This window comes from Microcaecilia unicolor, chromosome 7, assembly GCF_901765095.1.
Source record: "Microcaecilia unicolor chromosome 7, aMicUni1.1, whole genome shotgun sequence".
In the NCBI taxonomy this organism is placed as follows: domain Eukaryota; kingdom Metazoa; phylum Chordata; class Amphibia; order Gymnophiona; family Siphonopidae; genus Microcaecilia; species Microcaecilia unicolor.
In genome coordinates this window covers 265,740,817-265,757,552 of record NC_044037.1, presented here as the reverse complement: position 1 = coordinate 265,757,552, position 16,736 = coordinate 265,740,817, and the positions used below count along the sequence as shown (strand labels likewise).

Below are 16,736 nucleotides of genomic sequence, written 5' to 3'. Positions count from 1 at the left end.
CATACACCTGCACAAGGCTGGAATGGGCTACAAAACCATCAGTAAGACGCTGGGCAGAAGGAGACAACTGTTGGTGCCATAGTAAGAAAATGGAAGAAGTACAAAATGACTGTCAATCGACAAAGATCTGTGGGCTCCACGCAAAATCTCACCTCGTGGGGTATCCTTGATCATGAGGAAGGTTAGAAATCAGCCTACAACTACAAGGGGGGAACTTGTCAATGATCTCAAGGCAGCTGGGACACTGTCACCACGAAAACCATTGGTACACATTACGACATAACGGATTGCAATCCTGCAGTGGCCCGCAAGGTCCCCCTGCTCCGGAAGGCACATGGGACGGCCCGTCTGAAGTTGCCAGTGAACACCTGGATGATGCCGAGAGTGATTGGGAGAAGGTGCTGTGGTCAGATGAGACAAAAATTGAGCTCTTTGGCATGAACTCAACTCGCCGTGTTTGGAGGAAAGAGAAATGCTGCCTATGACCCAAAAGAACACCGTCCCCACTGTCAAGCAATGGAGGTGGAAAGGGTTATGTTTGGGGGGTGTTTCTCTGCTAAGGGCACAGGACTACTTCACCGCATCAATGGGAGAATGGATGGGGCCATGTACCGTACAAATTCTGAGTGACAACCTCCTTCCCTCCGCCAGGGCCTTAAAAATGGGTCGTGGCTGGGTCCTTCCAGCATGACAATGACCCAAACATACAGCCAAGGCAACAAAGGAGTGCTCAGGAAGAAGCACATTAGGGTCATGGAGTGGCCTAGCCAGTCACCAGACCTTAATCCCATTGAAAACTTATGGAGGGAGCTGAAGCTGCGAGTTGCCAAGCGACAGCCCGAACTCTTAATGATTAGAGATGATCTGCAAAGAGGAGTGGACCAAAATTCCTCCTGACATGTGTGCAAACCTCATCAATCAACGACATAAGAACGTCTGACCGCTGTGCTTGCCAACAAGGGTTTTGCCACCAAGTATTAGGTCTTGTTGCCAGAGGGATTAAATACTTATTTCCCTCTGCAGAATGCAATAAATTCATATACTTTCCACAATGTGATTTCCGGATTTAATTTGTGATGTGCTATCTCTCACTGTTACCAATAACCTACCCTTCAATTATGGGCTGCTCATGTCTTTGTCAGTGGGCAAACTTACAAAATCAGCAAGGGATCAAATACTTATTTCCACCACTGTATAGAGAGAGTTAATGCATGATATTTAGATTCAAACTGTGTGGTCTTGCATATATCCATTAATTTTTTTTCCATTCTCCATATTCCATGTAATAAGGACATTGCTTCTTAAGAGTTATTAACTAGTGTTTGGCGTAAGCAGAAATGTTTACATAGGTATCTTGTCTTAGGAGACTCCCATGAAGAGACTCCTTTCACAACAAAGAATGGAAAATCTTAATGAAATGCATGAACATCTTAACAAAATAATATTACTGTGATGTCACTTGTTTGGGGGTGTGCCTAGCATGTCCTCTGTAATTGCCACAATGAAATATTCTTTACTGCACATTAAGACTGTAATTAGTGCAGATCAGGGGCGCAGCCAGACTTCAGCGGGAGGGAGGTCCAGAGCTCGAGGTGAGGGGGCACATTTTAGCCACCCCCCCCCACCGGCACCGCCGATTCCCCCCCCCCGCGCCATTTTTGACCTCCCACCGCCACCACCACCTTTTGACCCCCCCCAGTGCCAACCCTTTCGACGCCCTCTTCCCTCCACCACCAACCCTCTCCCGCTGCTGAGTCCCTAACCCCCCCGCTAGCCGAATTCCTCTTCTCCGGTGTGGCCGCGTTGCTGATCTGCAATGGCATCATACTCACAGAAACAGAAGCCTGCCTTTGTAGATCAGCAACGCGGCCTCGCCGGAGAAGAGGACTTTGGCTGGTGGGGGTTGGGGACCCCTGCCAGCAAAGGTACCCAACGGCGGCGGCGGGGGAGGTTTGGCGGGGGGAGAGGGGGTCGAAGGGGTTGGCAATGGGGGGGGGGGGGGCAGGGCCAAATCCACGGGGGCCTATGCCCCATGGTCCCAGGTAGCTATGCCCCTGGTGCAGATTTTTTTTTTTGTTACATTTGTACCTCGCACTTTCCCACTCATGAGAGGCTCAATCCTGCTTACATATTGTATATAGGTACTTATTTGTACCTGGGGCAATGGAGGGTTAAGCGACTTGCCCAGAGTCACAAGGAGCTGCCTGTGCCTAAAGTGGGAATTGAACTCAGTTCCTCAGTTCCCCAGGACCAGAGTCCACCACCCTAACCACTAGGCCACTCCTCCACTTACTGCACTTACTCCACTTACTGCCTCCTCTTGATGAGGTGGTAAGTATACTCACACTAACTGTACAAGTGATAGTGCATGGTAATTACAGGCCCCCATTTCCATCTCCATCCCACCCTCTTAACAAGGCATGCAGTTAATGCACAAATTACCACATTCATTTAGGCCACTGTGGTAAGTTACCACACTTGTGCAGTAAGAGTGTGCATTAATTCACGCGCTACCTGCTTAACACACTTTAGTAAAAAAGTTTTTAAATGGCTTACATACTGTATAAAAAGCTATTCTCGTTTACTCTTGTAAAGCCAGTCCATTACATTGTACTACAACTTTGTGGATGTTCCATTCTTAGGAGGAAAAGCATGTCCCTCCAGTCAGGGACTGCAGGAATATCGGTTATGCAATGAGCACTCCTGCACAGCATTCTATTGGGAAACATCTCTGTGGGGTCCCTGTTCTGAAGACACCTTGATTACAGCCCTGAATGCCACTACTAGCTGGAACGGAGAACTTACTTGTGGAGTGGGCATCCAAAATCGAAAGGTCATCTGCATGAAAAATAATGCTAGCCAGGGCACATCCAGAAGGTATTATAAATAATGCATTCTTAACTATGCTGCTAATAAATATTAAGCCTCATTCCTTTTTCTATTTATGCTATTTGGATATATTGGCATCAATACTGAAAAGCTATTTAACTAGGCAGGAGATGCTCCTGTCAAGTTAAATTAGGCTGGCCAGCCCAGGAACTGATATTCAGTGACAATTAAAGGTCGCTGAATATCCACTCTGACCTGCGCAGCACTCTCCAGTTAGTGCCTATCCAGTCTGTTCACTCATATCAACTACTCTAAGCTCTACAATCCCTTCCTCCCTCTTAGAGATTTTCTGTGCTTGTCCCATGGTTTCATGAATTCAGATACAGTTTTTGTTTCCACCATCTCCACTGGGAAGCCATTTCACACATCCACAACCCTTCTGTAAAGAAGTGTTTGCTGAGATTACTCCTGAGTCTATCTCTTTGCACTTTTGTCCTATGTCCCCTTATTCCAGAACTTCCTTTCATTTGAAGAAAACTTATCTTAAATGTCTCTATCATTTCTCATCTCTCCCGCCTAGGGTTACCATATGTCTGGATTTACCCGGACGGGTTTTGGCCAGCCTGCCCATTTGTCCGGATTTCTGGACAAATGGGCGGGCTGACGCTGACGTACGGGCGGCGGGCTGACGGTGACATGCGGTGGACCTCCCCTCCCCTTACCATCTTCCCTGGTGGTCTAGTGACTTCGGGGCAGGAAAGAGCCCCCTCTTTCCTGCCCGGCGCGCTGCTCTGCATCCTGTATGCTGCCTGTGACGATGTCGGCGAGATTCAAAATGGCCGCCGAGAATTGAAGTCTCGCGAGGCCGCATCAATTCTCGGCGGCCATTTTGAATCTCGCCGAGACCATCACAGGCAGCATACAGGATGCAGAGCAGTGCGCCGGGCAGGAAAGGGGGGGCTCTTTCCTGCCCCTAAGTCACTAGACCACCAGGGCGTGCCATGGGGCGGGGTGTGGGCGGGGCGAGTGTCCTCTTTTTTTAAGGACAAAAAATGGTAACCCTACTCCCGTCTTTCTTCTGAAGTAATTGAGCTCTTTAAGTTTGTCCCATGTGCTTTATGACAAAGACCACTGACCAATTTAGTAGCCACCCTCTGGCACAGGCACATCCTGTCTGTATCTTTTTGAAAAATGGCTGTTGTAAAACTACATATGTATATACTGGTGGAAAAATTAAGAGCACCAAAAGATTTTATCATTTTTTACATGACCTGCATGTAGGCTGTGTGCTATATATGCATATTTCATATAGGCCTTTACGTTACAAGCCCTATTCACATTTGATACATTCATAAACTGGCACTTAAACGTTTAGCTTACATAAACGTCAAAGTCCCCGTTTTATAAGGCTGAGATATGCATGTTATGACAGGCATAGATCATGCCCTGTCTTGGAGTTGTCACAGGGGGAAGCTCTAGCTCCCTCTTTCCAAGTTGAAGTCAAAGTAGACAAAGGAAAGGGTGTTTCCCCTTTACATTTTGCAGGCACGTGACCTGTCGGGGTGAAAATAGATCATTTCCCTTTTAAGATGGAAAGGGGAGGAGAAATCTCCGACCCAACTGTGAGAAACGTGGGAGAGTGGTCTAGAAAATTGGGGGCAGGGAGGCCTGCAACCCCCCCAACAAGAATTGGGAAGAGAATGACCCAAGCTCCGTGAGAGGTGGTGGCTTATTATGCAGAGAGGGGTTTCAGCTTAAGGCCTTTAAAGAAAGCTTCCTTAATCCTCCAATAGTTTTTGTCTCCCCCCTCCCCATAATGCCAAACTGGCAAACAACCCAGTTGGGATAATAAGCTGTTTATTTCTAAATGCAAAGACAACCGGTTATGTTGCAGTATATAATCATTTATGGTGGAAGCACATAATCAGCTGTGTTCCAGCTTTGAACATGTCTGCATTCTGTATGTTTATTTTTCTAAAATGGATGTTTATGCCACCCACACTTGGCATGTAAGCATCCATTTTTCTGTATTTTAGAACAGTCTCTACATCAGCAGATTCTGTTCTAAAATACTACTGACAATGAACGTACGCGCACACACACACACGCGTTTGTAAATTTGTGCAAGGGCTACTGAGGTCAAAAAATAAAGCAAACTTAATAGGCAGCTGTAAGCCTATTTGGGATTTCTTCCATGCTGGACTGAATGAAGAGGTTTCTCTATTGGTAAAAATTTGACGATTAGAAAACAAAGTCACTGACGTAAACCTCCATTAAGCAAAGAATAAGGTTTTAGAATCTGTAATGAACGCGCGAGCTCACATTTTCTAATGTTAGTAAATTGTTTGTTTGAAGTTGGCTCATGATTTTGCCTATAAATTTACTGATACATTCTACACAACGCCGGCACTCGACACATACTCAGACATAGCCTCTTGTGTCACACATTAAATACACTGGAGTCTGCTTTCGACAGAAATTGGAATTTATTTGGCCGCAGCCAGGAACATCTAACATTGTATTTCTAAACTTAATACATAACATATTCCATTACTTGACATCATGAATGTTAACATTTCTCTTGCCTGGGTACTACTACTACTACTTAACATTTCTAGAGCGCTACTAGGGTTACGCAGCGCTGTACAGTTTAACAATAAGGACAGTCCCTGCTCAAATGAGCTTACAATCTAAAGGACGAAATGTCAAGTTGGGGCAGTCTAGATATCTTGAATAGAGGTATAGTGGTTAGGTGGCGAAGGTGACATTGAAGAGGTGGGCTTTGAGCAAGGATTTGAAGATGGGCAGGGAGGGGGCCTGGCGTATGGGCTCAGGGAGTTTATTCCAAGCATGGGGTGAGGCGAGACAGAAAGGGCGGAGCCTGGTGTTGGCGTGGTGGAGAAGGGTACTGAAAGGAGGGATTTGTCTTGAGAGCGGAGGTTGCGGGTAGGAACGTAAGGGGAGATGAGGGTAGAGAGGTAAGGAGGGACTGCAGTTCGAGTGCATTTGTAAGTTAGTAGGAGAAGCTTGAACTGTATACGGTACCTGATCGGAAGCCAGTGAAGTGATTTGAGGAGAGGGGTGATATGAGTATACCGGTCCAGGCAGAAGATAAGACGTGCAGCAGAGTTCTGAACGGACTGAAGGGGGGATAGATGGCAAAGTGGGAGGCCAGTGAGGAGTAGGTTGCAGTAGTCAAGGCAAGAGGTAATGAGAGAGTGGATGAGAGTTCGGGTGGTGTGCTCAGAGAGGAAAGGGCGAATTTTGCTAATGTTATAGAGGAAGAAGCGACAGGTCTTGGCTATCTGCTGGATATGCGCGGAGAAGGAGAGGGAGGAGTTGAAGATGACTCCGAGGTTGCGGGCAGATGAGATGGGGACGATGAGGGTGTTATCAACTGAGATAGAGAGTGGAGGGAGAGGAGAAGTGGGTTTGGATGGGAAGACAATAAGCTCGGTCTTGGGTACACAGCTTCTATCAACCTTTGCCTTTATTGTCTCACAGGTTGTGCCGTCCAAACACCCTGTTTCCTCTCTGTGCTGTCTCTCATCGCACCCGTTGTCTTTCTGGTGTATCCCGTTGAAGGATGTACCTACCATCTTTCCCAATCTGATGATCTGGGCCTCCAGGCCGTTGAAGCCAGGAGACAAGCTGTGACTCAGCTACAATGCAGGCATATATTTCTTTGCTTACATTTCAACTTTTTCAAACAACTCTTTTCAAATAACGATTTACCACATAACTTGTAACTTTTATTTGTTAAGCTGCTGTGTACCCATTGCTGTTACTGTATAACTGCTGTAGCCTGACGCCTAGCTACGACAAATGCTGCCTGTTAATCGGGTGGGTGGGTTGGGTCAGCGCTGCTCCTCCCGTGCTCGCTGGTCTCAAAATGACTCCTTCCTTGTATCCTTCCTTATGTCGCCCCTCCCCCTCCTCCCTCCCCTTTGTTCTTAACTCTTTCCTCACCTCATTCCCTTGCAGCTGCTCTTTGTCCCTACTCTCTCCTAAACCCCCCTTCCCCTCGTTTTCGCTGGCCTTCAGCCAGTTTGTGGACGGCCTTCCCTTATTGGGTCTGCGTGTTTCTATACCCACGTAGCATATATTTTCATATATACTTAGGTGCTGATGGTCTCAGAGTATATCATACCTATTATTATGGGAGCACAGTAACAACTACCACACACTAAAAACAGCCAGTGTGATAAAAATTCTTCACCGCTTTTCAATTTTAGCATTTAACAAGAGCTAAGTGCAAACTTTTACTCCACTTTAATAAACAGGCCCTTAAATTTTTCATCATTCACTTATTGTTAGTTAGTTAACACATTTCTACCACGTCAAAATCTGAGGCGGCTTCCAAAATAACCATACATAATTGAACGTCAACAAAATACACACACCATGACACAAACCCCACCCCAAGTAAACAAGCCACAATGATCAAATAAAACTTGTTAGCACTGACCAAAATTCTTTATTCTACATTACATCTTTGATTTCATTACTTTTCCAGGAACTGAGTGTACTTTCACTGAATAAGAAAGCATCAAACCATCTCTAATTACTTTTTTCAATGTTAATGACACTTGAGACTTTAAATCTACTCCTAATTCCTATGGTATATCTCAGAACAACACTGCAAAATATGAGCAGTCTGGACTGACTTGAAGAAAGTTAATTAAGATTTTCCAACAGAAATGAGATTGAGACAATGCTGCCATGCTAATGTAGTTAGATTGTACTAATGCTATGCTAACTGCCTAGAGCACTTTAGTAAGGCCTGGGTGTTAACTTTTAGGGGATCTACTAGCAGGTCCCTTTACTGTTACATGCATGGTAAGTTTAACGACAGTTAGTGTGGATTTATTTACTGTCCCTCAGACACGATATCTTTAGCATCATTGGTATAAGATTATTCACAGATTGTGAACCTGTAGGGGACAGATGGCTATAGAGTGCAATGGTGATATAGGTGGGTAGTTAGCCCTATACTGTCACCCACAGTGCTGTTTCTCTGAATTGCTTTGTCTTCTTATGTCCAGGTTACTGTAGCTTCATAAGGGAAGAATGGCATTAATCAGTTCAGCTGGGCACCCTCCCCCCAACTCAATAGAGGGACACTGGCTGTGCTCTGGCTGTAGGGCATCTGTGAGTGGAGCCTTTCCTGAGTTGAGGAATTAGGCCAGATATCCCCCTGCCAGATCCTGGGGGCATCTCAACCCCCCAGGTGGTGAGGAAGTACTTGCACATCTCTCCCAGATAGCTTTCATGGGCATCTCCTTACCACCTGAAGGTTGGGGTGCCTCCAGGACGTGGCAGAGGAATATCTGACCTAATGCCTAAGTCTAGGAAAGGCCCCACTCAAAGATGTCCTCCAGTTATAGATGGGAGAAGAGAAGGGAGTGGAAAGGGAGACTGCAGTCATGTGTTCTCTCTCCCCCCCCCCCCCCCCCCCCCCCCCCCAGTGTGGAACCTGGTAGCAGCTTCCATATACCTTAGACCAATGTCAGGTGCTTGAATAGGCAAGCTAAGTTCAACCTAATTTGCTAGCTGTGGCAGGCCATAACGCATTCCCTGCCACCTCTTTCCTAGTTTCTGGAGACATGGCAATAATGATTTGGGGATTAGTCTGGGATTCTGTGGGTGACAGGTTCGACTCCCACTGGGGCTTCGGTAGTGCTACTAGACGTATGCAGCGCTGTACAATGGGCATAAAGAGACAGTCCCTGCTCGACAGAGCTTACAGTCCTCTCTCTATTGGCCAGCCCTCTGGTTGAACACTTGACATTAAGGAAGAGTTGCTCTGATTGTAGACACTGAGGGCCCTCTGGACACTTCTATCTCCCCGTCTCTCCCCCTCCCCTTGTTCTATAGTCTCCCTTTCCCAGGGCTTGCCTAGTAGTGTTTAAACCACTGCGGTTGTCAGTCTTGCATATCAGGGAATCAACACATATTTTGAAGAGTGGAGGCAGGCACCTTGTAAACACTGCATTTGTCACAAAAATAAAACTATGAACTATGCGCACATTACCTGGTAGAAGCCTATTCTATAGAAGGAATGTAGGCACCTACTTTGCTTTATTGAATACTAGTATAATTAGTTATTAATGCACATAACATTTAGGCATGGGCATGAGCAATGACATCAGCTTGTTAGTGCCTTTATGCTGCAGATATGCATATAACTTATAGCATATTCTATAAGTTACATGCTTAAGTGTGGGTCTCATCCATGTTCTGCCCTTATGTATGGCCGCTAGCATATACTTGCAAATAAGTTGACTTGTTGACATATACACACATATGTGCAGAGACATGTTTGTGTATGCTAGTCAACATGTACATATGTAATGCATGCTTAAATGTTAGTATCTATTGTATAGAATTGCCACATTAATGTGCAAATTACTGCGAACTGTTACTATGCTGGCATGATAGCATATGCTAATTTGCATGTTAACTGCATTCTGTGTTACAGAGTGGAGACTTGGCGTGTTATGGCTCAAGAATGAGTGTGGACTACACATTGCGGTTAGCGCAGAGTAATTTAAATATGGGTAGACTTTGGGCAGAGCTCTGGTTGATGTTATGATTGCTGATATGGTGGCTGCACTTAACACCACCTCATTTTGAACCTTGATAGCTCCTGGGACAGGAGTGGAAGGATACCACTCCCACCCTGCTGCACTAGACTACCAGGGAGACCCTTGGGTGAGTCCCTGGGGGGGGGGGGGGACGGTATGGTGTTGGGGGACTTCTGTTAGGGGGGAGCTGATCAAGAAGAGCTTGTTATGGAGTGTTATCTTGAGGGGGGCTTGTCTTGTATTGGGTACTGTCTGGGAAAGTGCTAGTCAGGGGAAAGTTTTATTAAGGGAGGGGTACTGTTGGGGTGGGGTGTCTGATTGGGGTGATTGCTACAAGAACCATGAACTTCTGTTCTTTTTGGCCCTGGGACCTATGTTACACGCCTTAGCAGATAGTGCCAAGGTGTATAACATCGGCCTATACAGTAACTACCCTGTGTGGAAAATGCAGGTTACATGCTGCCACACCTCATGTATTTACCACACAAGTTTTGCAATTACTGCACTTTAAGTTTTGCAGTTAAGGTGTGGTAAGTGCAAATACTTTGCAACACTTTGGTAAACAGTGAGGGTGGTTATAATTTGTTAATGTATGAATTATCCATTAGCCAAAGCTTATTGCTCTCCCCCCTCCCAAAAAAAAATCTATTTCCTGGTCAGGATGGAAAATCTGAATATGTTTTCTGTGAGTTTTAATTTGGCAAGTACTTCAATGAAAATTCAACTCCTGCATCTGCATGTTTCTAAGACACACTTTTCCCTAGAAATGTAATACCCTTTGTCTAATCTTTTTCGGGTATTATTCTGAATGGAAACTCAGGTGTAATTTTCTATATTTGTTTACAGGTGTCCAGATTCTACCAGACCGGAAACAGTTCGTCCCTGTTTATTGCCATGCAAAAAGGACTGCATTGTTACGCCTTTTAGTGAGTGGACACCATGCCCCACCATATGTCAGCAGGGTAAATGTGTATTCTTTAATGCACCTACTTTTTAATATTTTGCAGTTTTATTTGTGTACACATTCATATGTCTTCATTTGAATAGGCATGATCTAGTGCAGTGATGGCGAACCTTTTAGAGACCGAGTGCCCAAACAGCAACCCAAAATCGAATTATTTATCGCAAAGTGCCGGTACTCATTATGGGCGGGGTCACCACATATGACTCCACCCCTATGATAGCCACACCCCTTACACCAGCCATGGCGCATATAAACAGACATCATTGAAAATATTATACTAGTATAGGAGAAAAAAATGACATGATTTTCTTCCATTATAAATCATTTCTGTAAGCTGTTACAGCTCCAGTATACCCAGTGCAAAATAAGACAGCAGATGTAAATTCTCCAATTCGACATATTCCAAACACTAAAATGAAAATAAAATGATTTTTCCTACCTTTGTTGTCTGGTGATTTTGTTTTTCTATCCATATTGGTTCTAGTCGCTGATTCTGCTGCTCTCTATCTGTTCTCTTAACTCCGTTTCCAGGGCTTCCTTTCTATTGATTTCTTTACTTTTCTCCTTTCTTCTTCATTTCTTGCCTTCCACCCATGTCCAGCAACCCTCCTCTCCCCTCCAGCCACAAATGTCCAGCAACCCTCCTCTCCCCTCCAGCCACAAATGTCCAGCCACCCTCCTCTCCCCCGTGCCTTCCCTCCCAGCACCAGGCCTCCCTCCCACCCAGCACCCAACACCAGGCCTCCCTCCAACCCAGCACCCACCATCAGGCTTCCCTCCCACCCAGCACTCACCATCAGGCCTCCCTTCCACCCAGCACCCACCATCGGGCAGGCAGGCAGGCCTCCCTCCCTCCCTCCCACCCAGCACTCACCATCAGGTCTCCCTCCCACCCAGCACCCAACACCAGGCCTCCCTCCCACCCCCCCTCCCAGCACCAGGAACCCCCTCCTCCTAAAATTTAAAAAGTGTACCTCCTCAGCTAGGAGTCGGGGTTTAGGCGGCGTGCGTCCCTAGCGGCAGCGAAGGGAAGGCCGAAGGTGCGTCAAGGGCCCTGAGAGACAGGGAAGGCCGAAGACGCATTGAAAGAAGCACATGCGCTTCGCTGCCGCTATGGACGCACGCCGCCTAAACCCCGACTCCGAGCCGAGGAGGTACACTTTTTAAATTTTAGGAGGAGGGGAGTTCCTGGTGCTGGGAGGGAGGGAGGACGGGCGGGCGGCCTGTTGCTCGTTGGGTTGGAGGGAGGGCGGGAAGAAGGCCGAACTGGGAGGGAGAGTGGGCGGACCAGTGATGGCGATGGCGCGCGTGCCAAGGGAGAGGGCTCTGCGTGCCCTCTCTGGCACGCGTGTCATAGGTTCGCCATCACTGATCTAGTGGCTAGAGCATAAGCTATGACGTAGAAGATGATCCAGGATATAAGTTGCTACCAAAAATTATTTTTATCATTTATTTGAGCTTGATATACTCAATGTGACATTTGTTATTAAGAGGGTAATTCTAGAAAGATTTTTCCGTGTGCGAAAGCTGGTTTAATTGTGCAAAAGGCCTTTTATAAAATTATCCTGCCTTACGGGCTAGATTCTATAAATGGCGCTTAACAAATCAGCGCCGAAAAATACTCAAATGCTATTCTATAAACCGCACCTAAAATTCAGCGCAGGTTATAGAATCAATGCTTAAATGGACAGGTAATGTATAAATTTAGATGCTGCCATTTACTTCAACGAAAATGTAGGGCAAATGCCAACTCCTAAATTTACACGTAGAGCACCATTATTCTGTAATTATGCGTATAACTCAAAACCACATCCTCGATCTGCCCTGAAATGCCCAAGACCCTGCCATTTCTGTGCCCCCTTTGTTGGACCATGCGTAAATTATAGACATGGATCTTGTGCCTAAGTTTAAGCACGTTAGTCCCAATTAAATCTAATTAGTGCCAATAATTAGTAAAATAATGAGCCTATTTTTAAGAAGCAGTTATTGGCACCAATTAGATTTAATTGTATAATTAAATAATTGAATAATTCCATGCGCAAATCGGGAATGCACCTAAATTTGTGTGCACTATTTTTGGCGACCTTTATAGAATTGGGGGTATATACTCATAAAAGTATGTGTTTCAATGTGTAGATATATGCACACTGTGTGTAGTTATTCCTGGGGTGGTGTGGGTAGATCATTTATGATGTACCAACATATTTATATATACATACCTTTGTAGTAGGTGTGAATATGTGGATTGTTACAGGGTCTATGTTGCCTTTATAAAATATGCCTCTAATTCATACCCTGTTATAAAATTAGGTCCGTAACTGGGAAACAATTTAGGCCAGTTTTGAAAGGGGAAGTGTAAGCATCCCTGTACGTGCTTTTGAAGATAACTGCAGGAAGCTCATAGAAGTTTATAAAATGAAGATGCATGTTTAGTTGTGGCCATTATTCTTATTGTATTAATTTCCAATGGACTTTTGTCAATAAGTTCACTCATTTTTATATCATTATGTTGTAAAGCCTGCCGTAGTTGATGTCATGCAAAGAATTGTGAGTCAGACAAACCAAACTCCTGCTGTGACTCATAAAGGGCCCCTTTTTCCAAACGGTGGCAAAAGAGCCCTGTGCTGGCATTGGCATTTGGGTTTATCACATGCAAAACGTCCAAAGTTCGACTAGGATGTGATATCAAAAATGCCCATCTGTGACTGCTAATTGAAAGAATACTGAGAAATATAAGTAGATTAGATAGTATCATGCAATAGAAGACATTCAGTTTTCTCCAAATTTATTTTATAACCAAATATACAGAATTGAAAGGATAGATGCATATAAAAGAAGATCTTCAGCATATAAAGAGTTTAATTTTATAACCTCTCTACTCAAACCTAAAATCTCAGGAGCTTGTCTAATTGCTAAGGCAATAGGTTCCATTGCATGCAGCAGCAGCAGCAGCAGGGCCGTGCCGATGCGGTAAGCGGGGTAAGCACCGCAGGAGGGCGCCCACCTCTGGAGGGCGCCGCCGCGGTGCTTACCCTCACCCCGCGCCGCCGAGGCCTTTAAATCTTTTACTTGCAGTCGCAGCAGCGTCTGTGAAAGCGGAGCGCTGCCGACGTCTCTCTTCCCTTCGCGCTGTTGGTTCCCTCAGTGTCCCGCCTTCTTCTGACATCAGAAGAAGGCAGGACAATGAGGGAACCAACCAACAGCGTGAAGGGAAGGGAGACGTCGGCAGCGCTCCGCTTTCTCAGACGCTGCTGTGACTGCAAGTAAAAGATTTAAAGGCCCCCAGGGCGCGCCGCGATCATCTTCATGGGGGGGGGGCGCGCCAACTGTTCATCTGCGGTGGGGGGTCACGGGGGGGGGGGGCGCGCACCAACTGTTCATCTGCGGGGGGGGGGGGCACCAACTGTTCGTCTGTGGGGGGGCGGCACAGACCCTTGGCACGGGCCTGAGCAGCAGTGGTTTCTTCCGCAGCTGCGTTGGCAGCAGCAGGCCTCTTCAGTTATCTTCTTTCTCTCTTCCTCTAGTCAGATGATCACTCACTTTAACATCAGAAATTGTCTCCCCATTCGTAAGCAATAAGTCCAGTATGACCCCATCCTGCATGGGTTCAATTACCAGTTACAGGAACAGTTCACCTTGTAGAGAATCCAGGATCTCCCTACTTCTAGAATACCCTGCAATAGGGATACCTCAATCAACATCCCGCATACTAAAATCACGGCACCCAGTCATAATAACCCTGACAGAATAGCCCCGACAAAAATCCCTGACAAAACAGACTTGTAACAAAATAACCCCTACACAAAATAGCCCCCTTAACAAAACAGCCCCCTAAGAAAAAATAACACATCACAAAAATATAATAAACTACAACTGAAATCTTCACTGATAAAGCCTCCTACCAGCATTCAATTGCATAAAGGATATATAAATAAACAAAATTCTGTAGCTACAAACTGGTATTCATGATCTGTTCTGCTATTTAAAGAAACTATTCTTCCATCAACATGCTAATTAAAAAAAAAAAACAATATTGTCATCATTTTCATAGTCTTTACCAACCTTATCCTGTTTGGCAAGGTAAGATTAGGAAAAAAATGCAGTCCCATATTCTGGGCAGCCTGATCGGGCCCTTTTGTCGGGGGGGGGGGGGGGGGGCTAACTTGTCAAGGGTTATATTGTAGGTAGGCCATTTTAACAGTGGTACCTAAAATCACATATTAGTAGTACTTCTCTTTTCACTGCTATATTTTCAGTGTCTTCAATTAAATCTCTATCCACATCTGTCTGTGAAGGAGGCCTGTATATCTCACCTATGTAAATACTCACATTTTAATTTTTGCTGTCATCCTTTTTGCCCCTTATGGTCTCTAGATATAAGAACTGTGCAGGGAAAACCAATACTTTACTGAACTGTTGTTGTACCGTTCCAGAGAGGAGACAGTGGGCACAGAACAGTTTTTGCACCCCTCAATACCGCTCACACAATCCTTAGCATGGTGCTGAAATTGACAGTAAATGCAATGTTTTGAATGGATACTTTGTGATTTCCACTCTAGCAGTTTATTTTCTGCTTGAAAATTAACCTCACATGAGTAGGGAGAATCAATGAATTTCTGATTTAGCTGGTTAATTATTTTATGGTTCATGTTTATTAAAGAACCCTCCGCAATTAAAATGAATAGAAATTAATTATTTTTAACCTGCCTGATTTAGCTCCCATTGCAATATAGTTCTAAATTACATGTTCTCATTTGTGAGACTTTGCTGCTCACTGAATGCATTATTGATATGTTTGTACTAGAGAATGTTTAATTTATATTGCACAGTTAAGAATGCAGTGAGCACTTTTGGAACTGGAAATCGTTTTTTTATAAAACTGTGAAAGCAAAGACATGGCATTTATTTTATGATAGTTAACAACAATGTTATTTACAAATGCCTCCCATTCTGTGTTGCTTGGAGATGTTCCTTTGGTGATAGTCACTACGTTGTGTTGCCTGTGTGTTACTTGTTGACTTCCAGTGAATACAATGCAAACTGCTATGAAATTGCAGATTTTTGATTGCAGTGCCTAGGCACAAAGATGAAATTAGCCCCCTATGACCTGACCTACATGATTCTTTCTTAGTTGACATCCTTCTGGTCCTTCTGAGCTTCTGTCTCCTCTGAATTTGCCCCCTTGGGTGTTAATTTATAACAACTGGGTGATTTTACCATTTGAAGCCTAAGTCCGTCCCCCTCCACTTCTAATCTAGCTATGTAGCAATAACCCTTAGCTAAGAGTTATACACCACTGCTGTCTCTGGAACCTGGCACCTCAGTCTTCTGATGGTTCTCACTCATTCTTCTTTTCTCTCTTCTGTTCTTCACACTACCTCTCCTGAGTAGGGAGGTAATTCCTCTTTCATTTCTTCCGTTGCTTTAAGTTCAAGGAAGTAGACTGACACTAAGTTGAATGCTCCGTCTTGCACTGCAAGTAGTAATAAACACACAGTGAAGGTGACACCAAAAGAAAACTGCAGATATAAGAGTGATGCAGATACTGTGAAACGCCTTCAAGCTTGTGCCTTCAGTATGGGTTATCTTGACTTTGCTTGCTGCCGTCACACAAAAACTTTTTAAAATGATATTATATATGGAGTCTAATAAAGCTGTGACATCAGCATTGATTGAGGAAATCTGTTTATCGAAATGATAGAATGAAATATTTTCAAACAAACTTGGGGGCCCTTTTACCAAACTGCTTTAAAAGTGGCCTTAGCGCGTCCTTACGTGGGTCATTCCTGTGTGCTAAAGTCATTTTTACCACCTGGGTGAAATGGCCAATTTTTTTCTATTTTCTCTATTAATGGCCATGCACTAATTTTCCTATTATCACATGGCCATTAGTGTGTGAGCCCCTACTGCCACTTATTATGTAGACGGTAAGGGCTCATGTGCTAATCGGTTAGTGCGCAGCAGTGTAGCTGTGCTAACTGATCAACATAGAATATGCCCACTCTCTGCTCCCACTGGGTAGTATGCACATCCAAAAATTACCATGGGAAGCCTGAGTGTGCCCTGTGGTAATCCATTATTTGCTGCGGTAAGCATGTGTTTGTTTGTTTATTTATTTGTAACATTTATATCCCACATTTTCCCACCCATTAGCAGGCTCAATGTGGCTTAAATAATACCGTAAAGGCGATCGCCAATTCCGGTAGATGTTAAACAAGTACAATTTAAAATAGGGTTAGGTAAGGTTAGAGTAAACAGGTGCAAAAAGGGACAAGGAAATAAAGGAATATATATAATGTCCAATTTGATGTACGGTATTGATGCATTGCAGACTTGAGGCATTTAAGTAGTGCCGG

At 44.7% G+C, this 16,736-nt stretch overlaps 1 protein-coding gene across 1 annotated transcript in view; it reads left to right on the top strand.

Annotated features, from left to right (window-relative positions):
* The window catches only part of THSD7B (thrombospondin type 1 domain containing 7B), a 595,317-nt gene that overhangs the window by 152,706 nt on the left and 425,875 nt on the right, over positions 1-16,736 (top strand). The window contains exons 8-9 of the mRNA XM_030210867.1: positions 2,643-2,877; positions 10,263-10,378. Of these exons, the coding sequence (XP_030066727.1) occupies positions 2,643-2,877; positions 10,263-10,378 (351 nt within the window). The remainder of the gene's footprint in view (positions 1-2,642; positions 2,878-10,262; positions 10,379-16,736) is intronic.